We start from the raw sequence: 23,560 nt of genomic DNA on the forward strand, positions 1-23,560 counted from the left end.
GTTACTGTGAACAGTTGAAAAAGTTAAAGATGAAACTCCCTCTAAAAGGCACAAAGTTAAAGATAACACATTCCCTTTGTATTTTAACCCAATTCCTACCATTACCGTAATAGTACAGCGCTGGCCGGGTCCTTAAAGATAGCGCCCGCTGGGGGCCGCCTGCTCTTATTGCAAAAACCCCCGACTCATGTCCGCAACCGGCAGTAATGCCGATCGCGGACATTTAACCCCTCAGATGCCGTGGTCAATCCTGACGACGACATCTGAGCACGCTGAAAAAAAAAACAGTGTGGCGATTAGAGGAGCCGGAGCTTGTGTGCAGCAGCCCCTGTCTTTGTGAATGACAGGAGGCTGCTGCATAGTATTTCCTATGGAGCCCTTGCCTGTAATAGGGCTCCATAGGAAACAAGCAATTTTCTCATAAACTCCACTACTAGTGCATTGGAGTCTATGAGAATAGCAATCTAATGATTGCATGCTATAGTTCCCTATGGGAACTATAAAAAAAACTGTAAAAAAATATATAGTTAAAAAAAAAAATTACAATTAAAAACATAAAAATTAAAATCATCCCCTTTTTCCCAAAATAAAAATAAAAGAACTAAAAAAAAAAAAATACACATCATGGGTGTCGCGATGTGTGAAAACGCCCATAGTATAAAAATATTCCCCATACGGCAAACAGCAAAATGGAAAAAAGCGTCCAAATGGGCGATTCGCCGTTTTTTTGGTTGCTTAATTCTTTACATAAAATAAGTAAAAAGCGGTCATACACACACCAGAATGGTATCAATAAAAAGTTCAGATCACCCCGCAAAAAAATTATCCCCCTCATACATCTCCGTACACATAATTACAAAAAAGTGGCAACAAAAAGATAAAACTGATGTTTTCCCACTTTTTAAAGTTTTTATTGCTATCAAAACGCAAGAAAAACTATACATATAAAGTATTGTCGGATTCGTACTGACCTGTAGAATAAAAGTACCTGGTCAGTTTTATCGTATATCGAACTTCGTAAATAAAAAACCTGTAAAACTGTGGTGGAATTGCTTTTTTTAATTTCACCCCATTTAGAATTTTTTTACCGCCTCCCACTACATCATATGCAATATTATTGGTGGCGTTGGAAAGTACAACTTGCACCGCAGAAATCAATCCCTCATATGGCTATGTGAACAGACAAATAAAAAATGTATGGCTCTGGAAAGGCAGGGAGCGCAAAACAAAAACGCAAAAAAAAAAAGCAAAAACAATTATTATATATATTTTTTTCAAAATAACAAAAAAGCAGAAGTGCCCAAGCCAAACTTTGGGCACCTTGCAAAGTTAATACCTAGTAGCTCACCCTTTGGCAAGTATCACAGCTTGTAAATGCTTTTTGTAGCCAGCCAAGATTCTTTCAATTGTTTGAGGGATTTTAATCCATTGTTCCTTGTAAAAGTCTTCCAGTTCTGTGAAATTCCTGGACCGTCTTGCATGCACTGATCTTTTGAGGAATATCTGCAGATATTCAATGATGTTCAGATCAGGAGACTGAGAGGGCCATGGTAAAACCTTTAGCTTGTGCCTTTTGAGGTAGTCAATTGTGGATTTTGAGGTGTGTTTAGGCTCATTAACCATTTGCCATCCTCTTTTCAACTTCAGCTTTTTACAGTCGGTGTTATGTTTGCTTCCACAATTTGCTGGAGTTTCATTGAATACATTCTTCCCTCTACCTGTGAAATGTTCCCTGTGTCATTGGCTGCAACACAACCCCAAATCATGATCGATTTAAAGTTAAACCCATGTTTAATGGTTGGAGAGGTGTTCTTTTCATGAACTTCTGTGCCCTTTTTTTCTCCAAACATACCTTTGTTCATTGTAGCAAAAAAGTTCAATTTTAACCTCATCGGTCCACAGGACTTGATGATTTGTTAATTTCTCATAGCCTTCTCCTGCAGCTGATTAAAAGAACCCTTAGCTGCCGTTTTTGGGACAAGGTTAGAGGAGTCTACTGACAGTAGAGCAATACTACAAACTATTACAGAATATTACAAAGCTACAAGCTCAAAGAGCTCATATATAAATTGTTGATATACACTTATTTATCCAACAGCATACAGTTTATATGATCTGCAGGTAAACATGGGTACAAGTAGGGATGACACAACTAGAATGGTGTAATCACTGTAATGTTTACTGCAAACAGCTGACAGCTGTCATAGGTTCTTTTCTTTGCTGCAGCTGGCAGTATTGTATTGACATGGCGCTGGTTGCTGGTACTGGTATAAGGACACCATGGATAAAATAGGGGCACTTTGGTACTGCCATCTGCAAGTGTAAGGAGAAATATACCACTGCCTTCTACCCAGGGATAGATTTGGCATTTCTGAGGCCCCAAGCTAAGTTTTATTTGGAGACCACCATCACACCTCTAAACTCTTCTTCCATCAGCCCACTAAACTCTGTCCTCATTGGCCTGCTAAGCCTCACTCTCATGTTAGCAGTGCAGCCTGGGCACATCTCCTACAACTGGAAAGTCCCCTGCCGGGACCCTGTTCAACTGAGCTGGCTGCAGAGGTGGTAAGTTTGTCCAGTGTTTAGTTTTTGTTTGTTTTTTCATACGTACAACTGTGACCAGCCCCTAATCTCTAGGAACCCAAGCATTTTCTTGGTTTTCATGGTGATAAAGACCTCCACTGCTTTCACTACCACAACTATTAAACATGTAACTAAATAAGAATTCAATGGGACCAGTCACTACAGCTTTAGTTAGTAAAATACTGCCTTGATGTTACAGTGCTTGTAGAGATACCTCATTCACTTGGAGAAAATGAAGTAATAAAACCACAGCAGAACTTTCTCGAACAGTCACTGGTCAATGCTGAAGTTGTAACTAGTCAAGGCTTCTTGGCTGAAAATTTTAAGAGAATGCTTTATATATGTAGTTCCTAAAGAGCTTATAGTATAATCTGTCCAAATGGGTCATTATGCCCTGCATATATCTACTGGGTCTTCTACTTTCGGCATGTTTTCTTACTGCTATGTGATAGTTTACTGGTGAATGATTATGTTGTGTTCTAGTAAATAGTTGTGGGATATCTACCCTAAATTTAGTCTTAAAGGGGTTGTCCACTTCTTTTATATTGATGGCATATACAATGGATGGAGCTGTTTAGTTCCAGCACCTAGTTTTGAAACCAGTGCAGAACAGCTGACAGGCAGGGGTGCAAGATATCGGACCCCGCCAATCATCTGGCTTATCCTGAGTGTAGGCCATCAATATAAGGCCCCTTTCACACGGGCTAGTATTCCCCGCGGATGCGATGCGTGAGGTGAACGCATTTCACCCGCACTGAATACCGACCCATTCATTTCTATGGGGCTGTTCACATGAGCGGTTTTTTTCACGCATCACTTGTGCGTTGCGTGAAAATCGCAGCATGCTCTATATTCTGCGTTTTTCACGCAACGCAGGCCCCATAGAAGTGAATGGGGTTGCGTGAAAATCGCAAGCATCCGCAAGCAAGTGCGGATGCGGTGCGATTTTCACGCACGATTGCTAGGAGACGATCGGGATGGAGACCCGATCATTATTATTTTCCCTTATAACATGGTTTTAAGGGAAAATAATAGCATTCTGAATACAGAATGCATAGTAAACTAGCGCTGGAGGGGTTAAAAAAATATATAAAAAATTTAACTCACCTTAGTCCACTTGATCGCGTAGCCCGGCATCTCCTTCTGTCTCCTTTGTTGAATAGGACCTGTGGTGAGCATTAATTACAGGACCTTTGATGACATCACTCCGGTCATCACATGGTACGTCACATGATCTTTTACCATGGTGACGTACCATGTGATGACCGGAGTGACGTCATCAAAGGTCCTGTAATTAATGCTCACCACTCCAGCGCTAGTTTACTATGCATTCTGTATTCAGAATGCTATTATTTTCCCTTATAACTATGTTATAAGGGGAAATAATACAATCTTACAGAACACCGATCCCAAGCCTGAACTTTTGTGAAGAAGTTCGGGTTTGGGTACCAAACATGCGCGATTTTTCTCACGCGAGTGCAAAACGCATTACAATGTTTTGCACTCGCGCGGAAAAATCGCGGGTGTTCCCGCAACGCACCCGCACATTTTCCCGCAACGCCCGTCTGAAAGAGGCCTAAAAGAACTGGACAACCCCTTTAAAGTTGCTCTTATGCTAAATCTGCAATTTGATAACAATTGACAGATTGGCCAACTACAGGGAGTGCAGAATTATTAGGCAAGTTGTATTTTTGAGGATTAATTTTATTATTGAACAACAACCATGTTCTCAATGAACCCAAACAACTCATTAATATCAAAGCTGAATATTTTTGGAAGTAGTTTTTAGTTTGTTTTTAGTTTTAGCTATTTTAGGGGGATATCTGTGTGTGCAGGTGACTATTACTGTGCATAATTATTAGGCAACTTAACAAAAAACAAATATATACCCATTTCAATTATTTATTTTTACCAGTGAAACCAATATAACATCTCAACATTCACAAATATACATTTCTGACATTCAAAAACAAAACAAAAACAAATCAGTGACCAATATAGCCACCTTTCTTTGCAAGGACACCCAAAAGCCTGCCATCCATGGATTCTGTCAGTGTTTTGATCTGTTCACCATCAACATTGCGTGCAGCAGCAACCACAGCCTCCCAGACACTGTTCAGAGAGGTGTACTGTTTTCCCTCCTTGTAAATCTCACATTTGATGATGGACCACAGGTTCTCAATGGGGTTCAGATCAGGTGAACAAGGAGGCCATGTCATTAGATTTTCTTCTTTTATACCCTTTCTTGCCAGCCACGCTGTGGAGTACTTGGACGCGTGTGATGGAGCATTGTCCTGCATGAAAATCATGTTTTTCTTGAAGGATGCAGACTTCTTCCTGTACCACTGCTTGAAGAAGGTGTCTTCCAGAAACTGGCAGTAGGACTGGGAGTTGAGCTTGACTCCATCCTCAACCCGAAAAGGCCCCACAAGCTCATCTTTGATGATACCAGCCCAAACCAGTACTCCACCTCCACCTTGCTGGCGTCTGAGTCGGACTGGAGCTCTCTGCCCTTTACCAATCCAGCCACGGGCCCATCCATCTGGCCCATCAAGACTCACTCTCATTTCATCAGTCCATAAAACCTTAGAAAAATCAGTCTTGAGATATTTCTTGGCCCAGTCTTGACGTTTCAGCTTGTGTGTCTTGTTCAGTGGTGGTCGTCTTTCAGCCTTTCTTACCTTGGCCATGTCTCTGAGTATTGCACACCTTGTGCTTTTGGGCACTCCAGTGATGTTGCAGCTCTGAAATATGGCCAAACTGGTGGCAAGTGGCATCTTGGCATCTGCACGCTTGACTTTTCTCAGTTCATGGGCAGTTATTTTGCGCCTTGGTTTTTCCACACGCTTCTTGCGACCCTGTTGACTATTTTGAATGAAACGCTTGATTGTTTGATGACCACGCTTCAGAAGCTTTGCAATTTTAAGAGTGCTGCATCCCTCTGCAAGATATCTGACTATTTTTGACTTTTCTGAGCCTGTCAAGTCCTTCTTTTGACCCATTTTGCCAAAGGAAAGGAAGTTGCCTAATAATTATGCACACCTGATATAGGGTGTTGATGTCATTAGACCACACCCCTTCTCATTACAGAGATGCACATCACCTAATATGCTTAATTGGTAGTAGGCTTTCGAGCCTATACAGCTTGGAGTAAGACAACATGCATAAAGAGGATGATGTGGTCAAAATACTCATTTGCCTAATAATTCTGCACGCAGTGTAATGTATACAGAAATCTCCCAACTTTCTCCTGGGAGTGACTCAAAGGATTGGTCATGGTGGATTTCAACATGCCCAATCCTTTGTCTCGCATAATAGATAGGCCACTGCTAGGTCTGGCAGCAGCTTGTTCTCTCCCGCCTCCAATGAAATAAACATGTTAGTTATAGTGTATGGTCAGGTTTAGCATTGATGTTTGTTCAGCTGCTCTCCTATTAGGATTCTGAGATAATGGATAATGGGGAGGTAAATGTTTTAGTAAATGGACCTTATGCTAATTGATTACACAGACTCCTTTGGTAAGACATGAATGGAATAGAATCAGGTGTGGTGTACTGTTCCAGTACAAGTTTTTTCAATTCATGGTTTTCGTAACTATTTTCAATTACCAAATGTTATTCCAATTCGCTATAGTAAAAGATTACATTACTTTCCATATAGACAAAACATCCAGAAAGGAGTTACCTTTCTCATGCGTTACTGTGTTGTTCAGCATGTGGGAACAATTATTCATTTCACGTCTTGTCTATCATACATTTTTTTTAATGAATTATGAAAAGCACCTGAAATTTAACCACAGGTATTCTCTTACAGAACTAAGTGCATTTATGAAAAATAGTACTTTGCAAAACTAAAATGTTAGGTGATAGCTTCCACACCTGCACACCCACACAGGTATAGGCAAATAGTATTTCTTTAGCAAAAAATATTATATATCTAAATATTACTATACTACTATACTAAATATTATATATCTACATCAAAGATTCCCAACCAGGGTACCCTGGCTTCTGATTATTGGGTCTCCAGCAGACACAGTCAGAGTTGTGATACTTTTAGAGCAAGTTTTAAGTAGCTATAGAAGTATGCCAATGGTAAAATATGGAAATTACTATTTACTAATTCATATAATGACTGTTGTGTGTATATATACAACATTCTGTATGTCAAACCATTGCACATGGAATGCTCTCATCCTGGTTCTTAATAGTATAGACCCCAGTCCATTCTCCCTATTTCAAATACATGCACTTTCCAAATTTTAATTTTAATTCATTAATCTCTGCATGTTTTTTTTTTTTTTACATTGACACATTAAACCGGTTTGTTTTGAGGAACCCAATGTGAACATGAGAAGAAGATGCTGAATCCAGTGCATATTACTTAACACGCAACCATCCTGCTGAATATTTCTGTAAACCATGAAAACATTACAGAACACAAGTCAATCCTTTCACTGTACACCTACGTCATATCTAAAAATAAATTGCAGATTTTAGTTTTTAACAATCCTAAGGAAACAACAAACAAAGAAGTAGGTTATCTTAAATAGGAAAATGCTAAAAAAAGAAAAAAAAAACCTCTGCAGGATCACAATGTATGTTTTTTTTTTTTATTTCCATGCATGTATCAAGATATAACAATACAGATTGTACTGTCATGCACACATGACATAAATATCTCTTATCATACCCCCTCCCCAAAAGCAACAGAACTTTACTACAGAATTTTTCCTGTGTATATGATAACAATGTTGCTTTCAAAATCTCTTTTTATTAGAAAACAACATTTACAAGACAAGTCGGAGTCTGAAAGCAGGAAACATTAGCATTACTACTCATAATCTCAATGGAGCGACACAGAAAGTAAACAAATGTAAAAATATCATAAAAATTCATTGTGTTTTCCAGAAGGGAGAAAGGCACATAAAATGTGCGAGCCAGACACGTAACCGCAGCAACAACAAACTAGTACTGACCGGTATATATTCAATTTAAATTTGACATGAATCAGACTTTATCACAGCCTTAGGCCTCTTGCAAATGACCGCATGCTGGCAATTTGCGGGCCGCAATGTACGGGCACCGACCGTGGTGCAGCCGCATGCAGATCGCGGACCCTTTCAACAAGTTCTATTTTTTTGCAGAATGGAAGCACGGAACGGAACCCCACGGAAGCACTCTGTAGTGCTTCAGCCGTTCCGTGCTTCCGTTCCGTACTGCATCTCCAGATTTGCGGAATGCATACGGCTCGATGACCCATGTATTGCGGACCCGCCGTGTGCAAGATACCTTACATAGATATCATTATCAGTAAAGATTATGCCCCAGGGTGTGGACCCACATAATTGGATTTTGTCTTAGGGCACATTCACACGACCATATGGTCACCGTGCTCGTGCTGCGGTACACAAACAGCGGTCTGCAATACACGGGCACCGGTCATATGAACTCCATGCTGCAGTGCAGACCCATTGACTTAAATGGGTCCACAATCCGCAAGATATGACAAAAGATAGGACATGTCCTATCTTTTGCGGTGTGGAGGCACAGATCCGAAGCCAACAGAAACACTCAGAATCCCTTTCATGGGCTTCCGCACTGCAAAAGATAGGACATGTATTTTTTGCTATATCTTGTCAATCTCTGACACATTTTAGTCATGGGGTCCAAACCACAGCACAGAGTTTACACGGCCTGTGCCTGTGTTGCAGCCCGCAAATATTGGTACGCAAAACGGTTGTGTCAATGAGCCTTTAGTCAGAGGGGTAGAAACTATGGGATTGTCAATTTTTCACCCTTAGGCTTCATGCACACAGCCACTTACATACTGGTCTGCAAACAACGAATGCACAATATACAGATACCTTCCATGTGCTTTCCACATTTTTCTCACTCACATATAGACTATTCTTGACTACAAAGCAGACCAGAGCAATAGTGATGGACAAACATCGGCCGGGATGGTTCGCAAACGCGATCGTGTGAACGCAATCAAATGTTCGTGAACCGCAAGTTCGCGGCGGGCCCCATTCACTTTAATGGCAGGCACACCTGAAAAACCTTCAGCTCATATTTTCAGCCACCAAATAATTACAAGAAGTGCACAAATCGTCCCACAACATGGACATGTGACATACTAGAGGGGGATCAATGGCAAAAAATCCCACAAAAAATATGTATTTTAATACATGCTGGAGCCTTAATTTTTTTTTATCTTAGGCCATGGGAGTACAGGCCCCAAATATTAGGCATTCACCGGGCAGAAAACATCAAGTGATTATGTGGCTGGAGGTATATTAGACGGTCATTTTACTGCAGGCCAGTGGAGTACAGGCCCCAAAAATGATTCATTCAATGTACAGAAAAGATATATAGTGGTGGTGGTGGCTGCTCTCCTATATAGCCTATGGTATGGTGCTGCAAGCCCAGAGGAGAGGGCACCCTACCTCTCTGAATTGAATTGGAAATAAAGAATGTATATGGGCGAGCACTCTACCATAAAGCACACATTTAATATAAAACAAGTACTTGGATGTAGAACAAATGAATGACAATATAAAAGGTTAAAAAACACAGATAAAATGCATCAATGTAACCACAATGGGGCTGATGAATATGGATCAATGTCCAGATAATTATTATTCGATCCTCTGGTGTGAGTTGTATCTGTAAATCTTTGTAGGGCCTTATGGTGGCCTTAGTCTCTAGTAGAAGTCCAATATGCCCCCTATGGTAGGTAATCGATGTTGTGGATACCTATACAAATGCTGTAGAGGGTTCTAGTGATTGAATAATACTTATTGTATATCGGACGTCAATCCTGAAATATCCTGGACAGGAGGAAAAAATGTGCTCGGCTGTTCTGCCGCTTACCTCCCCTTTGTGAGGATCGTCCACTTGAGTCTGCGTTTTTTTCCGAAGGAGCGAGTGAGAAACACCGGGTGATGTATAAGACCGGCGTCTCACGTTGCTCTGTTCGATGGCCGCGTTCAGTGCTTGCGGGATTACACTTACGTGACTTCCTGTATGGTCCGGTAGTGACGTCTTGTTATATTCGATCCGAAGATTTGAAATTCGATTTTGTCGAATATTAAAGTCCTGTCTGCATGGCCATGCGACTAAAGAGATTTCGACAGGTGTATGGCGTTTACCCAGATGCGTTTCGGGAATTATGACTCTCCCTTCCTCAGTGGTTACGCTACACCTGTCTGTATACGCCTTATATACTCCACAGAGCTATCGTCAAAACCTGGACCAAACTTCAGGATTCAATACTTCCGTTTCTATAAAATTCAATATCTAGGACTTCCGATTTTTTGGAGTTTACTTTTATCGAAGACTTCCGATTTTTAGAGTTTGCATTCATCGAAGACTTCCGATTTTACATTTTGCATTTATCGAAGACTTCTGATTTTCTCAACTATCGAATTTTTGATGTCGGTTGTTTTAAAGAAGAATTCCAAGATATATATTTTCTTTTCTCACAGATTTTGTAGATGACCGAGTATCAAAAAAAGAGAGGATCCATTCATCAAGTACCTCATTTGTGGATACATCGTTTTGAAGGTGTAATACAATCATAATTTACACTTTTAATAAACTGTTAAAAATATAAAAAATATAAAAAATGTTAAAATATAAAAATTGTGGATGTGTCGTACAGTCTCAACGTGGAGTACTAATGGTTGTTGCTAGACTATACTTCATACAATAGGTTTCTACATACATTTCATTCTCAGACAACAACAATGGTGTTAATAATGGCAATAATGGTAATGACAACAACATATCGAATTTTATAGAAACGGAAGTATTGAATCCTGAAGTTTGGTCCAGGTTTTGACGATAGCTCTGTGGAGTATATAAGGCGTATACAGACAGGTGTAGCATAACCACTGAGGAAGGGAGAGTCATAATTCCCGAAAAGCGCCTGGGTAAACGCCATACACCTGTCGAAATCTCTTTAGTCGCATGGCCATGCAGACAGGACTTTAATATTCTACAAAATCGAATTTCAAATCTTCGGATCGAATATAACAAGACGTCACTACCGGACCATACAGGAAGTCACGTAAATGTAATCCCGCGAGCACTGAACGCGGCCATCGAACAGAGCAACGTGAGACGCCGGTCTTATACATCACCCGGTGTTTCTCACTCGCTCCTTCGGAAAAAAACGCAGACTCAAGTGGACGATCCTCACAAAGGGGAGGTAAGCGGCAGAACAGCCGAGCACATTTTTTCCTCCTGTCCAGGATATTTCAGGATTGACGTCCGATATACAATAAGTATTATTCAATCACTAGAACCCTCTACAGCATTTGTATAGGTATCCACAACATCGATTACCTACCATAGGGGGCATATTGGACTTCTACTAGAGACTAAGGCCACCATAAGGCCCTACAAAGATTTACAGATACAACTCACACCAGAGGATCGAATAATAATTATCTGGACATTGATCCATATTCATCAGCCCCATTGTGGTTACATTAATGCATTTTATCTGTGTTTTTTAACCTTTTATATTGTCATTCATTTGTTCTACATCCAAGTACTTGTTTTATATTAAATGTGTGCTTTATGGTAGAGTGCTCGCCCATATACATTCTTTATTTCCAATGTAAAGAAAAGAACAAGCTTTGTCTTCTTCTCATTGTCTGTCGCCTAAGCATGGCAGGCAGGTTCCCCCAGAAGTATCTTGCTGAATGAGAAGCCAATACCACACTTGCATTAATCTTGGTTTTGGCTCCAGGTGTAGAGCAATTGTTTTTTTGGAATGCTTTCTCCATCTTAACACCCTCCACGTCGTTGAATAAACTGAAGACTGGCCGATTCTCTCCTAAGAAAAAAATTAAAAGTTATTATAAATTTTTTTAAACATTTTAATATGAAATAATAGATGCCGGATGATCGGGACGCTCCATGATCTTCCCAGGAGCTGCTTTTGGGAGCCGCGGTTCATTTCTGAGACGTCTGTATGGGAAACCGAAGACATCTCCATCTCCGTGCACCACAGGATGTCCTCCTCCTCCTGTGTTAGGAAAAATGTAATTTTTATTATAAAATGTATTAAACATTTTATTATTAAATGTATTAAATATAATAAGGATGTCCTCCTTTCCATTCCATGATGACTGGGAACCCCTGACGAAGAGACTGGGCCCTGGTTGGTTTCAATCTTGATAAAATTTGCAACTCTTCCGGGCTTCAAGAAATCTTGAAGCTTTGTCTTCTTCTCATTGTCTGTCGCTAGTAGAGGCCTAAGCATGCCAGGCAGGTTCCCCCAGAAGTACCTTGCTGGATGAGCAGCCAATACCGCACTTGCATCAATCTTGACAGGATTCAGCTCCAGGTGGAGAATATATATATTTTTTTAATGCTTTCTCCATCGCAACACCACGTCGTTGAATAAACAGAAGACTGGACGATTCTCTCCTGTCTTACGCAACATTTCATTTTTATTATTACATTTATTAAATATTTTAACATTAATTTTATTAAACCAAAACTTGATTAAGATTATAAGAAAGTATACTTAAATTTGCCACACCTGGGCTAATAACTCAAGTATGAACTCTGCCTTATAGGTCGATGTTAGTGTCAAGAAGAAGCGCACTCCTTTCACACCCTTGTCAGCTGATTCCACATAGATGTTTACAGAACCTATTCTATTACACACTTATACAAGTAGAGACCCCCCCGACAGAGTGGAGAGGATGTCAGCAGTAAGTTCATGTTGACGTCACTGATTAATTTTCCCCATTCTCTGATCCGTCAGAACAATAACCCACAAAAAATGGATCCTGTCTTTGGAGCATACGCCTTTACTCGGTCAGCATTTGCTCAATGCCAATAATATTTCTAATGCCAATAAAAACAGGAGTGGATCTAAAACGTAGATGACACGTAAATGGAATATTTGCATGTCTTCTGTGTTTTGTACACACTCCTGCTTTTGTCTACCAAATCATGAGCCAATTCTGATGGGACCATACAGGCCTTACAGCTGCTGCACAGACAGGATCTGTTGTGCGTCTCATTTTTCCTTCCTTCTGACAGATCAGAAGAAAGGTCAAATAAATGATAATGTCAGCCAGGCTAAAAGCCAAAATTGTGGCGCAGTCATGAAGTGGGGAGGGTGTGAACAGCATAAAGTCCACAGAGTGTCCCTATGACAGAGTGGTGAGGTGAAAGCAGCATGAGGAGACCACACAGTGGCCCAATGACAAAGTCTGGAGGTGACGGCAGCATCAGAAGGCCATAGAGTGGCACAATGACAGTGTGGAGGTGGCAGCAGTATGAGGAGGCCAGCGAGTGGCCAGGTTACATAGTGTGGAGATGGCAGCAGCAGTGGCATGATACAACAAAGTGGCAATGTGACATAGTGTGGACATGGCAGTAGCATGATACAACAGAGTGGCACGGTGACATAGTGTAGATATGGCAGCACCAGGAGGCCACAGAGTGTTTGGCATCAGGCAGGTAACAGCATCAGAATAGTAGCTGAGGCAGGTAGCCAGAAGAAAAACTCTATTGTCAAAATGTTGGCACCATGGATGATCTAGTCTGATGCATCAGGCATTGGTGTGTTGAAATCCTGGCTGATCCACACCTGATTCGTCTTGATGCAGTGTCCCACTATGTGCTATATGTGGGCACTTTAAACTCTTGTCATATCAAAAGTATTGTGGTATCATGCTGTAGTTCCCTTTAACAGGCTGGCAGTATCATTTACCTTTATTCGCTCCTAGGTGGTGCAGGAACCACTTAGATATATAGCTGGGGGGGATGTAAAGTTAGTGTGTCCGATGTTAATGAAGAGATGAGGAAGTTAATGGAGGAGGTGGAAATTTTTTATTTCCACCGAAATAATTTACAAAAGACTTTACCACATATAAGTGCAGCGCTTAACGCCGAATACAATTTTTTTTCAACTAAAATATTTCAAAAGAGATTTTAACGCATATCAGTGCAGCGCTTAACGCTGAATACAAGTTTTTTTTAACAACTAAAATATTTAAAAAATGATTTTAGCGCATGTCAGTGCAGCGCTTAACGCAGAATACAAGATTTTTTTGGAAGTGAACGGAATGTAGCGGAGGAAGTATGTCCGCACTGGAAGACCGAGACGCGGACCTCGTGCGGTTTCTGTGCTGCAGAAAAGTCCCCATAGTGTCCAGTAAGCAATACCGTAGATAGATGCGGGTTGGTGTGAATTATTTCGCATTTTTGTGCAGGGTTAGTGCATAGTGTATTCACCTGTATTGGTGCGCAGCTCTTATGGATGTCATAACGTAAGTGAGCAGTGTGTGAAATGTAAATACAAAATTTTAACACAACGTAATTCAGTTCATACCGCAAAAAGGACTTTCCCACATATAACTGCAGCGCTGAACGCTGAATATATATTCATTTTTGTACAGAAATACGCCACTAAAGGCTTTACCTCATATAACTGCAACAGTGAAAGCTGAATATATTTTTATTTTTCTACTGATATACGTCAATAAATGTTTTTCAAGATATAAGTGCAGCAGTGAATGGCAAATGTATATTTCTTTTTGTACTGCTATACGCCAGTAAAGGCTTTACTAGATATAACTGCAATAGTGAACTGAGAATATATTTTTCTTGTAGTACTGAAATACGCCCCTATACGCTTTCACCAGAAATAACTGCAGAAGTGAACTGAAAATGTATTTTTCCTGTTGGACTGAAATAGGCCACTATGCGCTTTCACCAGCAGTGCGTATGTATATATATTTTTTTATAAATAAGCCCCTATACTCTTTCACCAAAAATTAATGCGACCATACAGTGCGTTTAAATGTTTTGTATATTACTTAAATACCGCCCTATGCTCTTTCACAAGAAATAACTGCAAATGATTTTAGCGTAAATAATACCCCTGCTTCAACCAATTTTTGGGGTGGGCAACTGGTATATCACACTAGTAGAAATTATTTGTTCCAATGGCGTTTGTCACTCTGTATAGCTGAGGTAATGCAGAAAAACCGCAAACAAATGCTGCACTACCCAAATGCACTATATAGAAAGTATATTATTGGTATATAGCACCCCTGCCTCAATCAGTTTTTTGGGGGGCAACTGGTAAATCTACACTCTGTGTAGCTGCCGTATCGCAGCAGAACCGCACACAACTGCTGCACAATACAATTGCACTATAATATACTTTCTATGTTAGAAAGTATATTATAAGTATATTACAGATCAGGTTTATTTATAAGGTAGGGGGTATGTCCATGTACTGAAACGTCTCAATTGGCTGTCCTGTACCACCTGATGGATGTGTCATGGGTCAAATTTCTTCACAATGTAAAAGAATATGGCGGGCGTGAATATCGCCATATGTTCGCCCGTTTGGCATACAGTTCGCCACGAAGCGACCGCCGGGCAAACCGCAAGGCCATCTCTACAGAGAAAGACATGTTCAATAACTTGTGGAAAGGCCACACAGCTACGTCTAGAGGAAAGAAGGTTTGTACACAAACATAGAAGATGATTCTTTACAATAATAGCAGTCAGACTATGGAACTCTCTGCCTGAGGAGGTGCTGATAGTGAATTCACTGAACGAGTTCAAAAGGGGTCTGTATGTATTTCTGGAGTGTAATAATAGTACAGGTTATAGTTATTAGATTTCTGGAGAATTGTTGATCCAGGGAGTTATTCTGATGCCTGAGTCAGGAAGGAATATTTTCCCACTAAAATGGTTAAAATTGGTTTCTGTCTTATAATTTTTTCTTTTTTTTTTTCTTTCTCTGGATCTACTTTACAGAATAACAAGCTAAACTGGATGGACAGATATCTTTTTTCAGCTTTAGAAATTGTATGTTACTATGTTACATTATGTCAGGAAAAAACACAGATGTGTGCATGGCCCATGGAAAGTAGAGGCTCAGTGTGCTATCCACAAAGAATGCGGCTAGTACACACTGCTACTGCTACAAGAAGTTATTCCTATAGAGAATATCTAGGGCATACCTCCGTAGCCTTCCATAACAACAATGGTTGGCCGTACAGAATCAGCAGGAATGGATGTGGCAAGACAGGTGGAGTAATGCAGGTAGGGAGGTCCACAAAAGAATACACAGTATTCAATCATAGTTGGAATGTTATGTTCAAAAATTAGCATAAAAGCAGACATGAGTAGCAACTAACAAGGTCAGTAAACAGCCTGGGTTGGTACAGAATGAAAAGCAGATCAGACCATACATTTGCAAGTCACATAGCGATGAGCCTTATATCTCAGATCCAGAATAGAAGGCAAAAATAATGAATTGACCTTTGCATTAGGATTTTCTGTGTACTAAAGATGTAAACACTTAAAGGGAACCTGTCACCAGTTTTATGGTGTCCTAACTAAGGGCAACATAAATAAGTGACTGATTCTCTTAGCAAAATGCTGGGTCACTTTCTTTAATTGACCCTGTCAATCTGCCAACATCTTGTATTGAAAAGCTCCAGCTGATAATGATGAGTCCTGAATATTCATGAGCTCCTGACTCTCCCCGCCCACCTGCTGCTGAATGACAGTTTTTTTTCCATATGAATTAGCAGCAGGTGGGCAGGGGAGTGGCTATAGCTCTGAATTAAATATACGCTGGACTCACTGACATCACGCTGGACTCCAATCAGCTCATTAGCATGTGGCATCTTTGTGTGTATATTATGAGGTAACCATCTGTCACACCAGTAAGTGAATACATCTAAGGCACTTTTTAGTAGTTAATGATTGTATATAATTAGTTAGATTATAATCAAATATCCACATGACAGGTTCCCTTTAAAGGGGCTTTCCATTTAATTATGTTATGCCATATTACTAGCAATGGAGGTTCCCCCTCTGCTCCCGCACCAATTAGGAAAAAGAAGTCTCAAGGTCTCTCTTGGCTTATTTCCTAGAAATTGGTGTTCTCCGAAACCTACTTGGAAGGGAACTGCAGAACAGCGTCACTCAAGCGAATAGGACTGTTTTGTAACTACCTGCAAAATGGATAGTTGGGACTTGGGCACATCACTGTGCAAATAAAATCTGTGAAGGAGCAGCAGTGTTTACCAGTTCTGGTGCTCCTTTATTCTCAGGACTGGTAGAGGTCCTGATAGTTAGACCTTCACAATATATAATATATATTCTAGAGGCACTGGAAGTCGTAGTGAGTTTATGTCATATAGATATAACCATGTAGCAGCAGGCACTCACAAAGTGTCCTAGATTCAGCAGAACTGGTTCAGATTCAGGGTCCAGTCCCAGCCACAAAGAGACGGAGAAAGGGTTGGATGGAGAGGTGAGCATTCTACGCTTAAAGGGAATCTGTCACTAGCAATTTACCAAAAAAATGTTTTCATGAATCCATGTTTAACAGAGTACCTTTTTTCCATCGGTCTTGTTCTTTTGATTGTCCGTCTTGTCATTTCTTCAAAAAATCGATTCTTATGATGTGTAAATGACGCTGTAAGGAGCCCAGAGGGGCGTTCTTCTTTCTCCACGGTGCCCAGGAACGCCCCTCTGAAGTGCCGTGCCCGCCTAAATTTGAAATCTAATAACGCCTCCAAGTTCATCTAAATCCCCTCCCAGAGGCGAGGCTAAGTGCTCAACAACGCCCCCTCCTCAGCGCCGCGCTCTGCGGCAAACACCCCGATCCTCCTCTCGCCGGCATCCCAATCCCCGCGCAGGCGCAGTGCCGACAGTCATCTTATCATAGCCCAGGAAATCGCCGGCACTGCGCCTGCGCGGGGATTGGGATGCCGGCGAGAGGAGGATCGGGGTGTTTGCCGCAGAGCGCGGCGCTGAGGAGGGGGCGTTGTTGAGCACTTAGCCTCGCCTCTGGGAGGGGATTTAGATGAACTTGGAGGCGTTATTAGATTTCAAATTTAGGCGGGTACGGCACTTCAGAGGGGCGTTCCTGGGCACCGTGGAGAAAGAAGAACGCCCCTCTGGGCTCCTTACAGCGTCATTTACACATCATAAGAATCGATTTTTTGAAGAAATGACAAGACGGACAATCAAAAGAACAAGACCGATGGAAAAAAGGTACTCTGTTAAACATGGATTCATGAAAACATTTTTTGGGTAAATTGCTAGTGACAGATTCCCTTTAAGAGGACATGTGGCAGGCACTTTCGTATGGTGGGAAATGTAGATGGTATTTTGTATGACAAGGAAGTTAGCTGCAACCTCATTTGGAGATCATGTTGCCATAAGTGCATAGTGTGACGAGTGGCTGGAAGACAGGAGGCTACAGCCATTCAAAAACGAATTATTAAAGTGAGTCCTTCCAAAAAAGATAATAGAATAAAAGAATTTGCAAAAAAGGAAACTGCCAGGTCTATTGCATGAACATAACACCAGCAACAAACGTGGCCAATTAGCATTAAAGAACAGTATGGTTACTTTGTGTATCTACATACATTGAAGTTTTAGTATACGGTATATGAGTGATTAGCATTGTTGTTTTTCATCTATCAGGTGATGGATTGAAATCTTACCCAGACAAGATATAGCTTTTATGTTCTCCCTGTCCTAAACTAGGTTTTCTCTAGGTACTTTGATGTCCTTCCACCTCCCTTACTGTCTGATAGTAATCGAATGATCATATGTGTTTATGTGCTAAGATAGGAAGACCAGATTGAGAAAAATGACTAATGTGTTTGAATACAATGTGGACAGTGTGGAAGCATATGTTGGGGCAAAGTAAGTGATGTAAATATTACACTGTGGGAATCAGTAGGAATATGTACTTTGCTTGCAGTGGACATGTGAGTAATGGTCTTTTAACACAGGCAGGGCTGATCAATGGCATAGCATGTCAATCGGCACACATTACATGCAGCAATCATTGTACTGTATGGGGAGAAACTATCATAGGGTTTTCATTTATCAGCAGCACATCCCCTATTCCCACAGGGCAATGTGCTGGTGGCAAATGATGATTCAATGATCTGAAAACCAAGTGTTTGTTGATTTCCGATAATCATCCCATGTTAAAGGCTCCTAATGTAGATCTGTGCTTCAGTCTAAGGGAATGGTTATCATCTGAAACCTAGCCACGCCTGCTGGTTTATCTTTATCTATCTATGTAGGAAGTGTTTACATACTTTACGTCTTTATCATCACCATCGGGATTCCATACATACAGTACATATAGAATCAGCCACATCTATAGAAGTACACCTTAAGACTACAAAGGAAAAACATGGTGGGGGAGATTTATTAAGTATTTTACTCTACACAAGCGTCTTAAAAAAGTAGCAAATTAGGGCTCATGTTATGGTTGAAATCTACCCCAGCCCCTGGCCAGCGTAGATTTGAGTTTCTGATGCACGGAGGGCCAGATGTGTGCCCTGATTTATTATGAGGCATCCGCCTGTTAATGTATAAGCCAGGGCGTAGGTAACGGCTCATGGACCCTGGTGCAAGAGTTCAGCTTGGGCCCCCCTTCCCTCAGTGCGTTGTGTGTCTTCTTATGTGGCACAAGGGTCTTTGGGGCCCCTCAGGCTCCTGGGCCCGGTAGCGACTGCTACCTCTGCACCCCCTATAGCTACGCCCATGCTGGCATAGGTGAACCTTAGTTTTGATATATCTCCCTCAGTATTGCAGTGACCCAGATGGGAGGCAAGGATGAGATGAGTGATACTGGCTATGATGATGATTGTAGTACTCGCAGTTCACTGTGGTAGCCCTCACTGTGGCTCTCCCTGGCTCTTTCAGTGAATTGAGGGCCACCTTTTTTACCTCAAGGCACACCTTGGACTTTCTTAAGACTCCTGTCCGGGGTTGGGTGGGGTGCCCTTGATCATAGGTAGATAGGTGCAAGGCAGGAGGGCAGATGTAGGGACTGGCAGATGATGGACAATGGAGTCAATGACCAGGCCAATTTGGTTGCAATATATAAAGTCTTTCTTTACTGAGTAGATAATGGGAATAGTAGTTTTTGTGACGGCAAGAGGCACAATTCTGAGGTACATTACAGAGTAGGGTTCTCCTAATGGTTGTATATTGCAGTAGTAATTATAGTAGTAGTAGCCCTCCCTGAGTCTCACTCTAAACACACTTTTCAACATTCCCCAATAACCATAGGCATGCAATTCCATTCTCATTTACTCCTTCTGCAGACCCCAGGCTGAGGGGTGCAGATCTTAGATTCAGATGATCTGTCCTTCTCAAAGTATGGTGGGTGCCGGTGGCAATTAAAGGGGTTTTGAAAGACTTTTTAACTGAGGGCCTATTCTCTGGATAGGTCATCAGTATCTGGTTGGTGGGTGTCTGACACTGAGAACGGCATTAGAACCAGTGTTTGAGAAGGTTCTGGCACTCCTGTAAGAGCTACAGCCTTCTCCATCTTACCAAGCACCATACATTGTATAGTGGCTGTGCTTGGTATCACAGCTCAGCCCCATTAACTTGAATGGGGATGAGCTGCACTTAGGCCATGTGACCGATGAATGTGACATCACTGGCCTAGGGAAAGCTGCGAGAAGGCCTCGGTGCTTACAGGAGCACTGGTGCCTTCTCAAACAGCCGATCAGTAGGGGTCCCAGGTGTCAAACCCCCATTGATCCAATACTGGTGATCTATCCAAAGGATAGGTCATAAGTTAAAAAGTCTTGGAAAACCCTTTAACCCTTTCCACAAGGAGAAAAGTGTTAATGCCATAAACGTACAGTATCTTATTTTCTACATCCATTGTACAGCCTTGATGGTTCTATCAATGTCTATTCTCTTTCACTCAGGGATAGTCTCTCAGATAAGTTGTTTTCTGGCAGCTTTTCAGTCGCAGGAATGGTGTTTCCTGGATGACTGTTCACTTTGGGTCTATTTCTCAGGAGCTCACACATTTAGATCTTGACTCTAGCTCCGCTTAGCTAAGACTCTTTAACTAACCAGAGGAGGCCATACCAGCTGGTTTCCACAGCAAGCAAAACAAGACTGCCAGTGTTGACTGTTTTATGTCCATACACAACTATTTGGAATACAAAGTGCATAGAAGGATACGTGCTTTTTAGCATTAAATCACAACAGTTAACATATTGCAAACTATTAACCTTTAGCAGTGATCCACTGGGTCACTGCAATGTGCAGAAATGGTACAATATAAATGTTTGCATCTTACATTTTAGGTTTACCTTCTACATAGAATATTGGTTAATCATATTTACATCAAATATTTAATATGTTGTATTTCTTTTGCTACAACATATATATGCTGTTGTAATAGAGTGGTCTGTTCTATTACTGGACTATTTTGGTTATAAAGTGTATTCTGTAAATAAAATGCCATTTCCTAATGTAAAGAATTAGAATCCCATTCTTAGGCTACTTTTACACTCACGTTTTGGCTTTCCGTTTCTGAGATCCGTCATGGGCTCTTAGAAGCGGTCCAAAACGGATCACTTTTGCCCTAATGCATTCTGAATGGAAAATGATCTTCTCGGAACACATCAGTTTGCCTCCGTTCAGTCATTATTCCGCTCTGGAGGCGGACACCAAAACGCTACCTGCAGCGTTATTCTGTCCGCCATGTGGTGCGGAGCAAGACCCGTTTTCTCTGGCACAATCTGACACAATCGAAAAACGGATCCGTCCCCCATTGACTTTCAATGCTGTTCATGACGGATCAGTCATGGCTATAGAAGACATAATACAACTGGATCTGTTCATGATGGATGCATGCGGTTGTATTATTGTAACGGAAGCGTTTTTGCAGATCCATGACGGATCCACAAAAAACGCTAATGTGAAAGTAGCCTTACATTTTTGGAACAATGAATTATACAATAACTCAATATGCAGTAGCAAAAACAGCCATAAATGCTCTGGGCAGGAGTAAAGCGTATACAGGTCGTATTCCTCCCGTGGAAAGTCTTATGAAGAGGACAACGGAGATTTAGGCACACAGCTTATTGCCATAGTCTTTCTGTTCATTATAATGTCTGAACACGTAATATTTTATCCCCTATGTTTGCCTTTTTTATACATCGTAGAGTGCCTGTAAGTGTGGAACATGGTGCCTGGATGTGCATATGTCAACAACCCCCGTTTTATCACATTCTATACACGAACCCTGTAGGTTTACAATAATTCACTTAACTCTATGAAATATTAAGAAGGAAGGATTTGCTAGAGATGATTTGTAGCTGCTCACCTGCTGATGCTCTTGACAGATGGGCGTGGAGGTCGTGCTGTTCTCGTGTCCACTGGTGTTGGGCTGCAGAGCCTGGTGCAGTGGGATGGCGATGATAGGACATCTCTCTGTGATGATTGTCCACTTCACTAGACATCGCCACGTCCTGGTGATAGTGATTGCTAAGTAGACACTAATGCTCTCAGCAAGTCAGGCTGAAGTACTTATTTTAGTAGCCAAGTTCTGAAATCGTGTTCTCAGCTTTCTCACACACTGTACTGTACATGCTGCATAAAGGGGGCAGGGAGCGAACTTCCTACTTGTATTTTCTCTTCACTCGTTACCTCTTTTGTTTTGTTTTGAAAGCCAATGACAGGGTTATGGGCGGGCTCTGTGTATGCAACACCCTCAATTATGTCCACTTTTTACTTGTGATATGGTAAAGAACAAGTTGTCTGGCAGGAAGCTCTGCTGATTAGGAACTGCACGTTCATGTTCCTGGCAGGGATCGCAAGGGCTTGTAAAATCATGACTATTACTGGCTATGTACTCTGGTATGTGGAGAGAAGCCTTGTGCTAGAACATTTCTTACAAGTGTAAGAAAAGCACATTGCTGAGCTGTTGTTTTAAGGAAAGGCATTTACAGGACAAGGAATTTTACTGTTATTCTGGAGAGATCTGCATATACAGGTGAAACTCAAAAAATTAGAATATCGTGCAAAGTTCATTTATTTCAGTAATGCAAAGTAAAAAAGGGGAAACTAACATATGAGATAGACTCATTACATGCAAAGCGAGATATTTCAAACCTTTACTTGGTATAATTTGGATGATTATGGCTTATAGCTTATGAAACCCCAAAGTCACAATTTTGAGGTACCCTTTGCTCAGGGGATATGGATTAATTAGCTGACTAGAATGTGACACTTTGAGCCTAGAATATTGAACCTTTTCACAAAATTCTAATTTTAAGCTGCATTAATGCAATTCCTTTTACTTTGCATTACTGAAATAAATGGACTTTTGCAAGATATTCTAATTTTTCGAGTTTCACCTGTATTTGTACAAGGGGACAACTGCAGATCTCCCAAGTGTCCCTCTTTTGGAGGGACAGTCCCTCTTATTGACCCAAGTCCCTCTGTCCCTGTTTGCTCCTTAAATGTCCCTCATTTTGATCGGAGGTACAGATTTGCATCATTACATTTACAATATTGATCCAGAAAGTATTTGTCTGATTCCTCTCTGTATATTTAAGTCTGTCTTGTATATTATTTCATTATTTGATACTATTTTGATTTTAGAAATTTCTATGTTCCGATAATTTTTGCGCTATTGTGTAAAAGAAAACTGTTAGGGCTCTTTCACACGAGGGTATCCCGTGCGTGGAATCCGCTGCGTGAAAGAGAGCCAAGCATAGGCGTCGCTACAAGGGGGCAAGAGGGGGCAATTGCCCCTCCTAGGTTTTTCCTTGCCCACCCCGACTGCCCCCTGCTAATTCTCCTTTAAAACGCTGGCCACCGCTAGTACAGCCAGGGCCATCTTTAACGCGGGGCAAAAGGGGCAGCTGCCAGTTTCTTCTGGGGGGCCCAAGGCAGCTGCCTCTTGAGCCCCGCTGGCCATTGGTAATGTGAGAGTGGCGGCAGGGCACAGGAAGCGCTCATCTCCATAGTCATCTGTATTGCTGTCCTTTTGTTATTTATCATATCTCCTCTGTTGTTCGTTATGATTGCGATAAGGAAAAAAGACCCTTACGGTCTTCATTTAGCACCATTTATTTAGCAGGGTCACCAACCTGTTTGCTAAAATATAATCTGGTTTACGAGCT

General features: G+C 41.2%; 1 protein-coding gene across 3 annotated transcripts in view; it reads right to left on the bottom strand.

Moving 5' to 3' along the window:
- Nucleotides 1-22,060, bottom strand: part of OTULINL (OTU deubiquitinase with linear linkage specificity like) — a 96,688-nt gene extending 74,628 nt beyond the window's left edge. For all 3 annotated transcript variants that reach the window (XM_040433121.1, XM_040433119.1, XM_040433118.1), the window contains exon 1: nt 21,757-22,060. In XM_040433121.1, coding sequence (XP_040289055.1) covers nt 21,757-21,892 — 136 coding nt within the window. In that variant the 5' untranslated portion in view covers nt 21,893-22,060. The remainder of the gene's footprint in view (nt 1-21,756) is intronic.
- Between the last annotated feature and the right edge of the window lie 1,500 nt (nt 22,061-23,560).

Source organism: Bufo bufo, chromosome 5 (genome assembly GCF_905171765.1).
Source record: "Bufo bufo chromosome 5, aBufBuf1.1, whole genome shotgun sequence".
NCBI classification, from domain to species: domain Eukaryota; kingdom Metazoa; phylum Chordata; class Amphibia; order Anura; family Bufonidae; genus Bufo; species Bufo bufo.